This window comes from Elephantulus edwardii, unplaced genomic scaffold (genome assembly GCF_000299155.1).
Source record: "Elephantulus edwardii isolate Elephantulus edwardi_28Jun2011 unplaced genomic scaffold, EleEdw1.0 scaffold00004, whole genome shotgun sequence".
NCBI classification, from domain to species: Eukaryota; Metazoa; Chordata; class Mammalia; order Macroscelidea; family Macroscelididae; genus Elephantulus; species Elephantulus edwardii.
In genome coordinates, this window is record NW_006399754.1 from 36324263 (window position 1) to 36341568 (window position 17306).

The 17306-nt window shown below is 50.2% G+C and overlaps 1 protein-coding gene across 1 annotated transcript in view; it reads right to left on the reverse strand.

Annotated features, from left to right (window-relative positions):
* STARD13 (StAR-related lipid transfer (START) domain containing 13) overlaps positions 1 to 17306 on the reverse strand; it is a 166940-nt gene that overhangs the window by 5866 nt on the left and 143768 nt on the right. Inside the window, exons 6-11 of the mRNA XM_006879585.1 lie at positions 16892 to 17065; positions 14498 to 14657; positions 4479 to 4677; positions 3686 to 3896; positions 2473 to 2587; positions 222 to 443 (exon numbers count right to left, since the gene is read on the reverse strand). Coding sequence (XP_006879647.1) covers positions 222 to 443; positions 2473 to 2587; positions 3686 to 3896; positions 4479 to 4677; positions 14498 to 14657; positions 16892 to 17065 — 1081 coding nt within the window. The remainder of the gene's footprint in view (positions 1 to 221; positions 444 to 2472; positions 2588 to 3685; positions 3897 to 4478; positions 4678 to 14497; positions 14658 to 16891; positions 17066 to 17306) is intronic.

Below are 17306 nucleotides of genomic sequence, written 5' to 3' on the forward strand. Positions count from 1 at the left end.
CTACAGGCTCCATCCCACAGGCTCCGTCCTACAGGTTCCGTCCCACAGGCTCCGTCCTACAGGCTCCATCCCACAGGCTCCGTCCTACAGGCTCCGTCCTACAGATTCCGTCCCACAGGCTCCAAGAGTCCACATAATGACTGCAGGTTTTGTCAGGTGGGGGGCTACTGGTGGTTCTCTAAGGGAACTCTCTTGGAGTGTCCTCCAAGCCCTGAGCTTACCTTTTTGAAAGCAAGTTCGGTGTTGTCTGAGCTGGGGCAGGTGACCCACCCTTTGAACTTGTCCTTGGCCTCTTTCTGGAGGCTGTAGATGAGATGCTCCAGATAGGTGTGGTATGTGGCTCCGTTCTCTTCAGTGCGCCTCCCCAGGTCTTCCAGAGTCGGGATATAGATGTCAGCCTCTTTGTAGGAGCCTTTGGACTGGGATACCATCTCAGCGGGGATCTGAGGGGACAGAGGCTCAAATGCATCATGCAGCAAAGTCATGTCCCCCAGAGATCAGGTGCGGGACCAGGCTTGGAGCCCTGTGGTGGGACAGACGTTCCCTGAAGCTCTGTGAGGGCTCTTCTAAAACTCACCAAGCACACATATGTCCCTGAGGCTTTATTTGCAGTGGAACCTATGAGAGCGGGAGCTGGGTCTCTCAGTTTTCTGCCTCTGATGGAGTAAGTGCCAGCACTTTTCTTTCCCTCCTTATTGGTGAAAAATGTTTGCATTTTTTCTTCTCTGACAGGTTTCCTCCTTACACAGTGCAACAGCCTGAATTTCTCCCACCCTTCCCTCATTTCAGTATAACCAAGGCCATGGTTCTCAGGGCTTTGTAAAAAGCATCAAGTGATGAGGTGAGTTACATTTTACGGTTGTAAATCCTCAACTATGCATTGGTCCTGAGGAGGCTCTGAAGCCATCATGGTAATGAAGGAGGCAGGGCTGTTTCTGCATACACTCTCCTTTGAGATATAATAGTGATTTAACAACCCAGCAGAGATCAGAGAAACCTACAAACCATTAGGAATGAAAAGCTGGAAGCAAATCATTGCTCTGGAGTCCTGGTGACTGGAACCTTCTAAAATGAGGAGACATGGATTCTGAACTTCAGACTCCTAACATGTGAGGCTTCTCTGGCCTGATTTACAGCCTCTGACAACCCAGTGGAGGGTCAGCTATGGGTCTGTCTGACTCACACAACAACCACGACAAACTGTAAAAGGATAGATTTCTGTTTGTGTAAGTCTTCTACCTGTGGTGTCCCTGTCACAGCAGCACCACACCCACCTGTGGTGTCCCTGTCACAGCAGCACCAGAGACCTAAGACACAGCCACCTGTGGTGTCCATGTCACAGTAGCATCAGAGAACTGAGACACAAGCATCTGTTTTAACAGATTTTACTCTATTATTCAAAAGATTGCAATGACCTCATGGTTTCCACTTGCTTCAATTTTATTGCGAACATACTTTTATTTGATATGAGAAAGCGTGATCTCAGAAAGTTTTACCAACTGTCAGCAGAGTTCGATCAAACAGATGTACTAACTGAAGCATCGCTATGACTCTGAAGAAACTTCGTGTTTGTTTTTTAGTAGCAAACTGTGGAAAGCCGTATTTCATATTAAATATTTATAATAAACCAAATGCTATTTCAGGATATGAGGAGGGCTGATATAAACTGGAATTCACCCTGAAGCACTGAAGCAATCCTTAAATGTTTACAGGGGTAGGCACGAAGGCAAACCTTATGGTTTCCAGGATTCTTGTCTTATATTTGCTAACCCCTCCCTCCTGAGTCAAGCATAAGGTTTTCAATAGAAAGAGCTGAGCTGCATTTCCATTGAATTCTCTTTGTGATTTGCTCCCTGGCAATTTTCAATAAAGGCACAGGGAAGCTAAGGTTGGTGCTTCAGTTGTTGGAGAACTGGTCGCCTCCTGCTTTACCTTTTTCACATACATTCTTGGTGTCTGTCTTGTTATTAATACTTATTAATATACTTTACCCTTGGTCTGCAACATCAGACTTTGCCCACATATAAATACCTATTCACCCATGAAAGCATCTACTGCTCATAGGGTCACTAGGAACTGTTGTTGACTTGATGGCGCTTGATAACAACAACTAGAAAAGTATGACAGAGGTCAAGTTCACTCATTCCTTTAGCTTCTCTACAGCTGTAACCTCAGTGGCCACTGACTCTTAGGCACAAGGACTGCTCAGTGTCATATACACAAAGATGCCACACAATATCCTGTCCCAAGGTGAAGACAAATAGAGCAGGTGTGCCAGCTTTGATCCAGGTCACCATCAGTGTGCAACTACTTCCCTGAAACCTACAGTCAAAGCCCAGTTACATATGCATTGCAGGCAAGCACCAGGGTGACAGAATGTTTTAGAAGCATTAAACCAGAAACAGACGAGAGAAGCCACAGAAAGCAGGCATCCCGAGAGCTTTGGTGGAGGCAGTGAGAGGCATCACCTACCTCAAACAGCTGGTCACACTTGGTGATCATGTGCGCCAGGCCCTGTGCAGCGGCCAGGCTCTCATTGAGGTCCCTCTGGTCCGGCTTCCCGGTGGCATACTTCTTCTGAATGGCTCTGTAATTGAACGTGGTGTCACACACATTAGACCACACAGGGCTCTCCCTCTGTGCTTTCTCTTCAGACCCAGCTGCCAGCCTCCTCATTCTCTAGCAAACAGTGACCAGCCCACAGGTATTCTGAGTCAGGCCAGGAGCCTGGGAGTGTGTAAGCAAAAATCTTAGTAAAACAGATACGCCGGAAGGACCAGAGTGGTTATTCACCTGTGTTCCAAAAAGAAAAGAAAAAAAAATGCCACCAAATTGGTTCCACCTCGCAGCAGCCATGTGGGCTACAGCTGCCCACGGCCTGCCTCAGCTCCCAGTCTCCACAGACACTGATGGCCCAGGTTCCTCCCACAGAGTGGCCTGGAGCACGACACCACTGCACCACCAGGGCTTCGTGACTGTAAGTCAAGCCCAGTGCTGTCGAGCTGATGCTGGCTTGAGGGACCCCACTGTACCGTGGAACTACCCGATGGGGCCTCGGAGCTGTCATCTCCATGGGAGGCTGCTGCCTCATCTCTTCCCTGTGGAGCAGCTGGTGGATTTGAACCAGTGACCTTCGGGTCACAGCTGAGCACTTTTTACTGTGCCTCCAGACTTCATATGTTATTGCTGTTGTGCTTTACCATCCAGTCAGAAACAACCCATAGGCCCTCCAGCAGGAATCTGGGAGCTGTAACTATCAGAGATGGCGAAGTGCTATTTGTCCTACCCCCTTCCTCCCCTTCTCCACTCACAAGCAAGCCCATTGGGCTTCCTTGGATGGCGATTCTCACCCTGAGAAATGAGAAATCTACGAATGGAGCTGACACCAAGGTCGCCCCAAAGCATCTTCCTTTCACAAAAGAAGTGTGTGCAAAGCCGCATGTGGAAACAGAACACAGGGCTTTCAACAGTGAACACAATCCCTGAGTGGTGCCCATGGCTCAGTGCTCTTCATCTCCATGCCAGCCAGCAGCCCCTCAGAAGAAAAAGGGCTGGAGATGTACTTCAGGAGGACCAGCACTGTCCACGCACGGAGCACGGCCTCATCCTCCCACACTCGTCTTCACCCCATCAGGATTTCTGTGGGGAAGCCTGGGGGGTTCCTGCTGGTGAGAGGGGGACCTACCTCGGAGATGCTTCCTTCTTTAGTAAATTCAGGTGGAACAGGGAAGGGGCCAGGCACACGGCCAGGTTCATGGGTGTCATCTGGTTCTCCGCCACCACGTTGACTACGTCGTTGAGGAAGCACAGGAGCGTCTGGAGGACCTCCCTGTTCTCATCCGCCAGCAGCAGGATGGCCGCTTGGACTGCCTGCAGCTGCTGCTCCTTGGGGACATCTGGGGAGAAGTGGGCCAGGCCATGAGCGGGGCTGCTGCAGACAGAGCCAGCCCCTGTGACAACCAGGACACTTTTGGAGATGGGAGAGGACCACCATCACCACCAGTAACATCAGCAACTGGTAGTGCCCACTGAGGGCGCAAACCACCCCAACTTGGGCCACGTGCCTGGAAGACTTTGAATGAATTCAAGATGGTTCAACACCTGCTGTGTTGAAAGGGCAGCCGCAGACTGCCGAGCGAGCATGTCTATCACCCGTGCATTTTGACCTGAGTATTAAAGAATAAGAAAGAATGAAGACGAACTGAAGGCCTGACACTGTGGTGTTGGTGAGCATTGAGTACACCATGGATAGGCGTAAGGAAAAGCTGCGTGGGGCTGTGGTATGTTATGTGCCGGGCTCCTATCTGAAAGGTCACTGGTTCTAATCCACCAGCTACTCTGCAGGAGAAAGGAGGGCTGTCTCCTCTAGTAAACATGAGCTGTCGGTGGGTTTGAACCTCTGATCTGTTAGCGACTGGGAGTTTAGCCAGGGAATGAGGAGGCCCCAGAGGGAACCAGGTGTGCTGAGTCCCACTCACATTGGTAGATGTTGAGGAAGGTGTCGCTGAGCTTGCTGGTAAACAGTGGCTCAGGGAGGTCCCTGAAGAACTGTTTGACCATGTCAGCCACGTCGTAGGCGGACTGGTCCTCATAGTTGACGTGCTCTGGGAAGCTCTCGTTCATCTCCCGCAAGGCCTGGATCCGAGATTTTACACCCGACTTCCGGAACAGGCCCACCTGGAAGGAGCAGGACACTGGTCAGCCGGCCACCCTCCACCCTCCCACGTGGGTGCTGTACACCCACAGCCTTGAGTTGGTCTCAGTGATGGTCACCCTCTGCTGGGCTTCCGAGGCCACAGATTTTTATAGAGCCCATCTTTCTCCTGAGGATCCGCTACGAGCCTCGATCTGCTGATCTTTCCATTAGGAGCCTAACAAGTAATGCTTCACTATGACTCCTCCCTGAAGCTGACAGCCGAGGACATCCTATGGGAGGGTTGACTCCTCCCTACAGGACACTAAGAGCCAGAACAGACGCCTTGGTGGTGGGATGGCTTCGGCATGCCTAGTCTACGGGAAAGCGCTCTGCTAACGCATAGGCAGGACCTCTGGGGGGTTCAAGTTCACCAGCCGCTTCACCTGAGAAACATGGGTAGTCCTCTCCCGTGTGACTTACAGCCTCAGAAAACCTGCTCGAGTGTCAGCTCTGGGTCAGTTCTGACTGCGTAGTAATGTCTTTTGAGTCAAGTATGAGTGACTCCATTTGGCAATAGAGGCTTCTTTGTTAAGTTAAGGAGGGTACACTGTTAATACATTGGCTATGAAACATAGTTTTATATGATATGAGTGTTTTAAGTACAGGAAAGCATTATAAGTTTGCTATGATAAGTCAGTCTGAAGGACAAGGGTGCAGAGTCTGCTTCTGTAGAGGTGACAGGTCTGGAAATCTACAGGGCAGTTCTTCTCTGCCCTACGGGTCATTAGGAATTGGAATTACTGGTCAGCAGTGGGTGATATTTAAGCCAGTACAAATGACAGAGAACTACTGCTCAGGACCACAAAAGGCATCAGGCCGACACGATTTTGTACTTCATCTTTGGAGCACACCTCGTCTGTCCACTGTCCTGTGTGTCCAGCTGGCTGTGCTCTGGTTACATCCACACATGTGCACATACATCCTGAATGGTTCCCCTGGTATTGTTGTTGTAATATCAAGGGTTTATTGTTTAAAATAACTTTCCTAGCCGTTTTGTTTGTTTTGCCACGTGGATGGGTGGGATCTTAACAACAGGGATAGTCCATCCATAAGGCTATCTCACTAGGCCTAAATGAAGAGATTGCAGCAGCAGAAATTAGAAATCTCAACACCAACAAGGAAGACGCGGCAATGTGCATCCTTCAGGACCAGAGTTCCTGCACCAGACAGACTGGGATCAACAGGACAGTAACAGCGGCCTCAGCAGAGACAGCACTGACCTGGGACTGCTGCCCCACAGAGCCAGAGCGGAGGCCTTCACCCAGCCTCGCTGGAAGACTGCGGGAAGACCTCATGACCATCAGGACCAAGGGAACTTTGTGGCACTGATCTAAGCTGTGAAGCCGAAGGTCAAAGGGCCTATGGCCATGCTTGAGTAACCAGCCTGACGGATTGTCTCCTGCTACCAACCTGAACTGTTCCCTGTTAACTTCTCTAACAAACCCCACAACCGTGAGTACAGTGCGAAGTGGTGCTGTCACTGTCTAGCTGTGTTTCATTGACTATGCAACGGCGTTGACTGTGCGGATCGCAACAAATTGTGGCTAACCTTGAGGAGAATGGGAATCCTAGAACACTTGATGGTGCTATGTGAAACCTACACTTGGACCAGGAAGCAGTCATCAGAACAGAGCGAAGAAACACTGCATGGTTTAAAATCAGGAAAGGAGTGGGTCAGAGATGCATCCTGTCTCCATAACTTTTCAGTCTAGATGCAGAACTGATCATTTGGAAAGCTTGGCTTTATGAGGAGGAATGTGACATCAGGATTGGAGGAAAATTTATCAACAACCTGTGTTATGCAGATGACACAACCCTGCTTGCTGAAAGTAAGGAGGATCTGAAGTGCTTGCTGCTGAAGATCAAAGACTATCTTCAATATTAACTGAAGTTCAACATCAAGAAAATAAAGATTTTCCCACTGGGTCAATTGGCAGCACCATGATAGAGAAGAGACACCAACACAACAATAGAGCAGTAAGATTGGTGTTAGAATCAGTAGAGCTGGGTGCAGGCATGTAGGGGACCGCGTTTGATCTTCTAGCAGTTAGTTTTGTACTGTGAATGTTGTTGACAGGGACAGTGCCCCTTGTGGAGTTAGGTCAGCCTGAGCTATCTCCATGCTCTCCTTCGGCTCTGCTTCCAGATCTCTCCCTGGTGCCAGCAAACAGTAATTTCATCGATGACACTGGATTCAGCACACAGGTAAGCAGAGCATCATCAGCTGGTTACTTGCTGCACCTCAGATCCTGCTGGGAATCACGCGCCATCTGCTGCTTCCAGAGCTGCTTGTTGCGCACGCAGAAAGAAAGCTCCTTCCTAATCCTACTCAAGTCAGCCCTCGGACCCACAGACACCCCACTGAGGTTGTTAGACCTACAGCTGAGTTTTCAGAAATCCATCTTTAGCTTTTCTTTTGAGGTGCTTCTGATGGAATTAAATGACCACCCGTTAAGCTGACTCATCTGCTTTCACTCCTGGGGATTCCATGATAAAAATTCAGACGTGCTGCTGAATGGGTCCCCACCATGGTGCGCGTGTGTGAATGCTCCTCAGAGCAGCCATGGCCACTTTGTAAGGTCAGCACACCTTTGTTCTGAGGAGCCTCAGAGTCAACTGGCCCCTCCAAGTATCCGCTGAGCAACCAAGCATACTAACTGCTGCATCATCCGGAAACCCTTAATAAAGGGTCCCTCTTCTGTGGAGGAGATGCTAGCTCACAGCAACCCTGTAGCACAGGTTGGTGCCGTCCACGGGGCTTCCAAGGCTGGGGTCTTTACAGAAGCAGACTCCCTTGTGTATCCTGTGGGGTCTGGTGGGCCTGCATGTTTGACCTTTCTGTTAGCATTCCAATGCTCAAACCACTGCACCCCCAGAGGCTTCTAATAAAGGCCACCGCCCACTGCTGTCAAGTTGGTCCTAACTCAAGTCACTTCCATTAGGTTCCTGAGTCTGTAAATATTTATGGGAGGAGACCTGAACCCCTGAACTCTCAGTTACCAGCCCAACACATAATCCACTGTGCTACTAGGGCTGCTTAATAAAAAAAGAGGGATGTGAACTCAGAATGGGATCCCAGTGAGGTAGATGAGGATGGAGGAGCTGGTGCAAAGGTGAGAAAGCAATGACTGGGGCCAGTGCTTCCTGAGCTCCTGTGTGAGATGTGCTTCCTGCTGCGTACACTCTCGGCCACCCCACGTGCCACCCCATGCCCCACCCCACCCACCACCCCACATGCCACCCCGTGCACCACCCCACCCCCCACCCCACGTGTCACCTGGTGTCCCACCCCAGGCACCACTGGCTTATTGTCAGGTTTTGATGCGTCAGCGCCCGCTCATGATGACCACCGTCCAGCACAGTGAAACGCTGCCCTGTCCTGCACCATTTCCCCAGTTGTTGCTGTATTTGAGCCTATTGCTGCCAACACTGTGTCAACTAATCTTGATGAGGATTTTCCTCTTTTTGCTGATTCTCTACTTAACCAAGCATGATGTCCTTCTCCAGCAACTGCCCCTCCTGACCTCATGCCCAAAACATGTGAGATGAAGTCTCATCAGCCTGGCTTCTGTGGAGCATTGTAGCTGCCCTTCTAAGACAGACTGGTTTGTTCTTCTGGCCATTCAATATCCCTCTCTAAGACATCCATCCAAAGGCATAAATTCTTCATCAATCTTCCTTACGCATTGTCCAACTTTTGCAAGCATATGAGGGGATTGAAAATATGATGACTTGAGTCAGGTACGCTTGAGTCCTTGAAGGTTTAAAGTTATTTAAAAGTTGTTGCTGTTAGGTGCCATTGAGTCAAGTATGACTCATGGAGGCCCTATAAACAAAAGATCTGAACCTAGTCTTGTTCTGCGCCATCCTTACACTTTCTGACACACAATTGCAGCAGTTACTGTGTCAATCCACCTAGTTGAGGGTCCTCTTCTCCTTCGTCAGCCCTCCACCCTTCCTAATATCATGTTCCTCTCCAAGGAATAGCCCCTCCTAGCAACATGCCCAAAGTAATTGAGGAGAAGAGACATCATCCTTGCCTCCAAAGGACACTCCGGCTGCACCCTCTTCCAGACATATTTACTTGTTTCCTTGGCCGCCCATGGGATGTTCAGTGCTCTTCTCCAGCACCACAGCTCAAAGGCATCAATTCTTTGTCTGTCATCCTTTTTCATTTTTCAGGTCTTGGATGCATAGCCAGTAACTGGAAAGACCATGGCCTGAATCAGACATACCTTAGTCCTCAACTGACATCAGTACTCCTCAATAACTATTTTCAAATAATTTGTAAAGGTCCATAACTGCAGATTTTCCCAGTGCAATGTGTCTCTTTATTTCCTGACTGCTTGTAGCAAGAGTGTTAATTGTGGATCCAAGCAAGATGAAGGCGCTGACAGGTTCAATTTCCTCTTCATCCATTATGACACTTCCTATTGGTTCAGTGGTAAGAATCTTTGTTTTCTTGATATTGAGACACAATTCATACTGAAGGCTGCATGTCTTGATCTTCTGCAACAAGGATTTCATATCCTCCTCACTTTCAGCAAGTAAGGTTGTGTCATCTGCGTAATGCAGGTTATTTGTGAGTTTCCCTCCAAACCTGATGCCACATTCCTACTCATAGAGTCCAATGTCTCGGATAATTTTCTCAGCATTTAGATTGAACAGGTATGGAAATAGAATATATCCCTGATGCACTCCCTTCCCAATCCTAAACCATGCAGTGCTCCTCTGCTCCGTTCACACAACAGCCTCCTGGTCCAGTTACAGGTTCCTCATGAGCACAATCAAGTGCTCTGGGATTCCCATTCTCCTCAATGTCAGCCACAACTTGTCATGATCCACACAGTCAAACACTTTACATAGTAAAGCACAAGTAGACATTTTTCTGGTATTCCTTACTTTCAGCCAGGATCCATCTGACATCAGCAATGATAACCCTGGTGCCATGGCCTCTTCTAAATCCCACTTGAACTTCTGGCAGTTCACTATTTATGCACTGTTTCAGTAATTTTTGAATGATCTTCAGCAGTATTTTGCTTGCATGTGTTATCAATGATATTGTTCGATAATTTCCACATTCAGTTGAACCACCCTTCTTGGGAATAGGAACAAATATGGACTTCTTCCAATCTTTTGGCCAGACAGCCATCTTCTCCAGATTTCCTGGCATAAACTGGTGAGTGCATTCAAGGCTTCATCTGTTAATTGAAACAAGTCAATTGGTATGCCATTGATTCCTGGGGCCTTATTATTTGCAAATGCCTTCAATACAGCTTCCACTTTCTCTTTCATTACCATTGGCTCATGTTCATATGATATTTCCTGAAATTTTTCAGTGTCAATCAATTTTTTCTGGTGCAGTGACTCTGTGTATTCTTTCCATCTTTTTTTGATGCTTTCTGGGTCAATGAAAAGATTGCTCATAGCATCTTTCAATATCGCAACATGAGGCTTAAATTTTTCAGTTCTTTTAGGTTGAGAAATACAGAGCGCATTCTTCCCTTTTTATACTCCAGTTCAACTCTCTGCATATTCCATTATAATACTTTGCTTTCTCCTCCAGAGCTGTGCTTTTAAACCATATGTTCAGCTCATTATCTGATCTAGTTTACAATCAACTTGGGTGGGAAGCCTCGGTGTGGAATCTGGTGGGTGTTTAAAAGTCAGTCTGCTCCTACCTGTGAGTGATTTTTTTTTTTAATTTAAAAGTAGCCCTCTACTTTTAAAGAATTGAAAGTGTTTCTTTGCAGTGTATTTACACAATGCAATCTATCGCTTTATTTCTTGACAGCTGCTTCCCTGGGCATGGATTGTGTATCTAACTGAAAGCCTTTTCACTCTTAACTGTTTCTCCATCTATTAGTTTTGCTTTTCGGTTCCTGTGTGTGGGCTTGCTTCAGTGACGCTGACCTTCATCCATATTGAAGTCTTTGATTTTCATCATTCAGTGCTTCAGTCTCCTTCACTTTGAGCAATCAAGGCTGATGAGCCCTCCCCTAACTCTGATGCTATGCTCTTCGTACAGTCCAATCTCTCAGATATGGCCGTTTAAAATTCACCGTTCCTTTAGAAGGAGATTTTGAACAAGAATGGAGAGTTAGAATTCAAATCCCAGATCAGTTGTGGGAAATTACTTGACATCCGGTTGATGCTGCTGTGGTCAGCGCTCGATAGTCCCTCTCAGGATGTCCTCTCCTCTCAGAAGTGCTTCCACTGCTGAAGAGAGCTTGGCGTTATGGAGGAAGAGCAGGAGGCCAGGTTCATGTGCACTGTCAGTGACCGTCTAATAGTCCTCAGTCTAGACAAGACATCTGGGGATCTCGTCAAAATGTAGACTCTGATTCATTCAATGGAGTGATCATGAAAATTAGGATGAGGGGTTAGAACAAGAGCAAATGGATTCAAGCCTTGGAAACAGGTGAAACTATAATCCAGTGAGGCCTCTCACCTCTCCCTCCCTCCATCAGTTTCAGTTCTCACCTCTCCCTCCATCCATCAGTCTCAGTTCCCACCTCTCCCTCCATCTGTCAGTGTCAGTTCCCACCTCTCCCTCCCTCCATCAGTCTCAGTTCCCACCTCTCCCTCCATCTGTCAGTGTCAGTTCCCACCTCTCCCTCCATCAGTTTCAGTTCCCACCTCTCCCTCCCTCCATCAGTCTCAGTTCCCACCTCTCCCTCCATCCATCAGTCTTAGTTCTCACCTCCCTCCATCTATCAGTCTCAGTTCCCACCCTAACCCTAACCCTCCATCCATCAGGACTCATCTATCTCCTCTCCCTCCATCCATCAGGACTCATTATCACCTCATTTCACATCCATCAGGAAGTAGCTCTCACTTCCCCCTTTCATCCACCTGGAGTCATTTTCATCTCCCTTTCCGAGTGTGGCTGATTGAAGTTAGAAATAAAGCTCATCAGTCAGCAGCACCCAACTCCTCTTTCCCGCTGCTGTGTGTGAACACAAATGTTTCCTAACTGAAGGAGGCAAGATCTTATTTGTCTACATCCAGCTGCAGGTTGAAGGGAGACACCACCTTTCATCACATACATAGATACATCTCATCTCTACGTGTCTTGAAGATACTGCATTCTTTTTTTTAATTGAATGCTTGTGACAACTCTGTAACAAACAAGACTATTGGCATCATTTTTTCCAACCACATGTGCTCCAGGTCTCTTTGCCATATTTTGTAGTTCTTGAAATATTTCCCTTTTCAAACCATGGTCCTGGCCGCTTTAGACTAGAGTCTAACGTAACATTATTTTCTATGACCCTCCATACCAATCACTGCCATTCAGAAAACCCTGCCTCCCAGCAACCCCACAGCAGAGAGGGCTCGGCCCGCAGCACCCTGGCTGGAGATCTTTGCGGAAGGAGACTGCCCATGCCCATCTCGAGGAGCAGCCACCACCCACACCGTCTGAGGTCCTTTGACTTATAAAGTAGCAACTGTCAAAGCCCCACGGACATCGAAGAAAGGCAGCCAGACTCCTGCCTTATTTCCTTGTTGAAGAAATTGTGAAACATTTACATAATACAACATCCGCCAGTTCACTGTTAGTCAGGCATATAACATAGTGACATTTTCGTTATGCGCCATCATCTATGACTTGTGGTGACCCTATGAACCCTGACCTATCCTGAACCAATCTCACTGTCTCTGACCCACCTCCCCTCAGTGCCACAGTCACTATGTCAATCCACCTCACCCAGGGTTTTCCTCTCCTCACATTTGTCATATGCATTATGTTGAGGATCCATCAGCTGTAATCACTGACAGCTTCCCGGGTCTCAGAAGCCAACACCCGCCTCTGTAGATCCCACTCACTAGAACACTGAAGCAGCAGCCTGCCTCATCTTCACTCCAAGGAGCAGGCACCTGGAAGGCTCGAACAGCTCACCTTCTGGCTAGCACTCAGGCACCTTCTCTCCTATACTGCTAGGGCTCATTGAGAAGATGAGAGAGGCTGTCTTCTCCACTGTTTCATTTAGACATCCTTTGGAAGGCACCGTTTCTCCACTAAGGTTTACTGGCCCACGGCTGCTGTGTGGAAAGCAGCAGCGAAACTCAGCATGGAGGCCTGCGGGTTTACGCGGTGTGGTCGATGTGGTACGGAGATCGGAAGACACCAGTGATTAGCGACTGAAGAAGTTTCTAGTCCAAGCTGAGTGGGGTGGGGAAACGTGGGCCAAATGGCAGTAGTACTAAAGACTAATCAGCTATAGGACGAGGAAGTGAGAGGCCAGGAGGAGAAGATGGGAAGAGACATAACAGAGTCTGGGGGCTCAGTGCTCAAGCCCTGAATGCTAACAGGCCTCACTCGGCCCGGCTGCTTCTGTAAATAAAGAGCCACACCCTCTGTAACCCCATGGGTCGCTTCTACTCTGTCCTGCAGGGGTGCTGGGCACTGGGATTGGATTCAAGGGCAGAGAGCTGGCGTAACTTTTAAAAGGTCCCTGGTGGTGCAATGATTAAGCACTCAGGTGCTATCCCTAAAGCTGACAGATCAGTCACATAGCCGCCGCTTGGGAGAAAGCTCTGTCAATCTGCCGTCCACGGGACTCAACGCAGACGAGGAGTCCTGGGTCCTTGGGTCAGCCCCTCGGGTTGTAGAAGAGCAGGCCTGCCCGCAGGAGCTCTGCCTGGGTACCCTGCAGGCAGACGTGTCCCTAACTCAAAGGTGGTCCCTGCCGGTTCCAATTCACCAGTGGCTCTGTGGGCGGAAAATGGGCAGCCCCCACTCACACGATTTACAGCCTCTGAAAAGCTGTTGGAGGGACAGCCAGGAGCCAGCCCCATGTCTGCCGGACCACAGTGAGAATTCTAAGGGATCAGACCTTCAGGTTTTTCCTCAAGGAGCCACTGGTGGATTCAAACTTCCAACCTTTCTGTTAGAAGAAAAGCTTTTAAGCTCTTAGTCACCAGGGCTCTTCTCAGGACATTCCCAGTGTCACAAACAGTGCTGTCCTGTGGATTCCATCTCACAACGACCCTGGAGGACAGAGCAGAACTGGCCCGTAGGCTTTCCACAGCCGTCCTGGCCAGCAGGCCAGCAGGCCAGCATTTCTTCTATGGGGTCGTGGGGCAGATGTGACCTGCTGGCTGACACTCCAGTGATTTCCCCCTGTGCCCCAGGACTCCCTGGTCTACCAGCATGGTCCCCAGGAGGAGTACAGCACACAGAACCCTCACACCAGCGACTCGCAAGGTGTTGGATGGACCTGGGCCCAGAGAAGGAGTGAGGCCATGTGCTTCTGGTCATCTCAGTAGGTGGGACCTACTTGCCCCAAATGTCCTAGAACAGGCGATGCTGGGTGCTGCGGGGCTCATTCTGACTCACAATGACCCTGTGTGACAGAGGAAGACTGCCCTACCGGGCTTCCCAGGCAGAATCTTTACGGAGCAGGTCAGCAGACCTTTCTCCCCTGGCACACCTGGGTGCACTGGACTGCGGTCCTCATGGACTGCGGTCCTTGTGGACTGAGGTCCTGTGGCTAGCAGTTGACCCATCAGAAGAGGAATGTGGCAGACCGAAGGAGGAAGAGCTCCGGGGGGAGAACTATTGTTGGGTACCATCCAGTCACTTCCTGCACACCGCGGCCCCGTGGGGCAGGAGAGGGCCCAGAGGGTCTCTAACTGGGACATCCTTAGAAGGCAGACGGCTTTATCATCCCCCATGGTGCTGCAGGCTGGCTTTGAACCAGTGACTTTTCGGTTAGCGGGTGAGTGTGGAACCCTTGCACCCCAGGCCTCCTGTCCCCGTGCACCCTCGCAGTGAGTGGGGGGGCCCAGGCGTACCTGGTCGAGGCAGCTGGTGCGCAGATACCTGAGAGCCTGCTGGATGCTGTGCGGCAGAGGCTGCCCGGTCCTCTGCACGTGCACGATCAGTGGGACCCCAAAGACAGCCTTGTCTCTATAATCAGGCACTTTCATCCTCTTCATGAACTTGGGGACAGACCTGGAATTCACAGGAGAGAGGGTCAGGCAGGCTGCAGGGACACGGCAGGCTGTAATAAAGTGAGCTCAGGGAGGCAGCTACACTCGGGCCAGAGGATGCCATCTCCGCTTGGCGGGCCATGCTGTGGGCAGGCGGGATGCATGTGGCTCTGGACCCTACTGCCTCTGTCTGACAGTGCTAGCCACCTGGACCTTGCTGGGTGCCAAGTCGGTTCTGACTGATGGGTACCCCACACGACGGGGTAGAGCTGGCCTGTAGGGTTCCCGGATTGTAGTCTCTATGGTAACAGATCACTAGGTACAAACACTGGCCTCTGTGGAAGTGGTGGGCAGGTCTGAACCTCCAGCCTCCTGGGCAGCAGCCTGGTGCCTAGCTAGTCCCCTTCCAATCCCTACTAGCCTTGAGTCAATCTGCACTCTGTAGGTCTGGGTGTCTAAGGTTTATCTTCCAAAATGTCTTTCGGAGCCAATGAGTAACTGTTTACACTGTGCTGAAGAGTTCATCGTGTTAAGGAGAGAGGGGTAGGTTGGGATGCAAGCCCCACCCTACTTGAGGTTTCTATAAACTCAGTGCTGCCTTCTGTATCCTGGGACATCTGCCTTCAGTGGACAGTCTGTGATGCTCACCAGCCTGCACCCCTACAGTCACGTGAGTAATTTCCTGAGGGTCTGAGTCCCTGGGCGCCCTTCCAGTGAACTACCCAACCCAATGGACACACAGGCGCTCGGGAACTGAAGAAAGAGGGGTTTTGATGTGGGAAATCATGGGCTTGTACAGCAGACCAAACTCTGGGGCCTCCAGATCAAAGACTCAGGATGTCTCAAAACCGGTCTCCTCCTAATCCTAGCAGGATGCATAATGGTTATAGTAGCAAGAACACAACTGCCTGTGGTGCTTCCTACACGTGACAGGAGCAGACCACCAGGCCCTTCCTCCACGGAGCCACAGGGCGGTTTTGAACCACTCATCTTTCTGTCAGCAGTCAAATGCTTAACCATTCATTTCCAGGACTCCTTACACGTAGCAGAAGGTATTGGAGCCCAGTTTTCAAGTTGAGAGGACAACTTTTCGTAAAATTGTGACTGTGACTGTCATGGTTTTCAGTCAGCAAACACTTGAAACAAAACAAGCAGCTGCCAGCGAGTGGATCCACTTTCTCGCTCCTGCATCGCCACAGGGTCTTCAGAGGCCCCAAGAGCAGAGCTCCAGGCCTGGCTTACAAAGTGCCACTGGGTGGGCCTGAACCGCCAACCTCTCGGTGAGCAGCCAAGTGTTTTAACCACGTAAGGATTCCAAACAATGACAAGTCCTCTACTAAAGGGGCAGGGAAGAGGCACCGTGGAGAGGGAAGGGAACGGAGGGGGAGGGGGGCAGAACGCATTTCATGGCGATGCGTTTTCACTTTGCTGGAAACAGCCGTCATTTCTTAAGAAGGAGATCTTAGAAGTTCAGAGACACACGTTAGGATTTTTGTTGGCTCAACAGACACTACGTTTTCTACAAGGTTCACGGCAGCCCGCATCAAGCCTTCTTTCAACAGCACAGAGTCATTTCCTGTCACTGCATGAGGTCACTGCCTGTCTCTGTGTCCACTTTGGTCACCATGTTTCACACTCCCCCCCCCAGGCGTCACACACCTCCAGTCTGTAGCACAGTGTCTGCACAGGTGTCACAGGCAGCTGGGATCCTGGAGCGGCGCGTGGCCACTGTGTCCGGCTTCACTGTGACGTGTGCTAGATGTGGACTCACAGCATTTCCAAGGAAAGTCCATGTATTTATTTCACAGGTAATGTCTGATCTCTAAAACATTTTAGAACAGCCCTACAGATGCTTTTACCTGGGTAGCATCCAGCATAAGACAATTTCCGACAGTTCCTACACTTCCTCGAAGGCACACAACCATCTAAAGCAAAGGTCTCCGCCAGCGGTCCACAGTGGACAGACCTGGCCACCTGCTTCTAGATGGTTCCAGCTATGAAGGCCAAGGGCACGGTGAGCTGGAACGGCTGAGTGAGGCACCTACACCAGCGATCCAGAAGGGACGGAATGCCAGGCCTTGGCCATGGTGCAAACGGGAGGGCCCACACGGAGAGCTAACCCTGGGGGCACCCAGGGGCCTCAGGGACTGTTAGTGAAGGCAGCCGACAGGCGCTCCAGGCCTGCGGGCAGACACCGGTCAGCACCACACGGTGCCCCGCAGTGACCCCATCCCTCGTTCCCCCTGTGATACGCACCACGTCCAGCCGTGCTTGCTGCACAGGGAGTGTTTTTCCATGATGGCCGTCAGGCGAAGCAGCGAGAAACGCTGCAGCAGGTTGAGCTGGCCAGCCGTCTGGTGGCTGATGAGCGGCGACTCTGTGACCGGCTGCGGCTGGTGAGAGAGCTGGAAACTGTCCCACCGGAGGCGCCTGGATGAGGAGACTACCGAGAGGTCAGGGCAAAGTGGACAGGCAAGTGGGGAGCATGAGGTGTGGCCATTTCAGATGGGGCTCCCATGAAGACCACCAGAGTCCAGAAAACCACAGGCCAGGGGACACAGGACACAGGCCAGGGAACACAGGACACAGGTCAGAGGACACAGGACACAGGCCAGGGGACCCAGGACACAGGCCAGAGGACACAGGACACAGGACACAGATCAGGGGACAC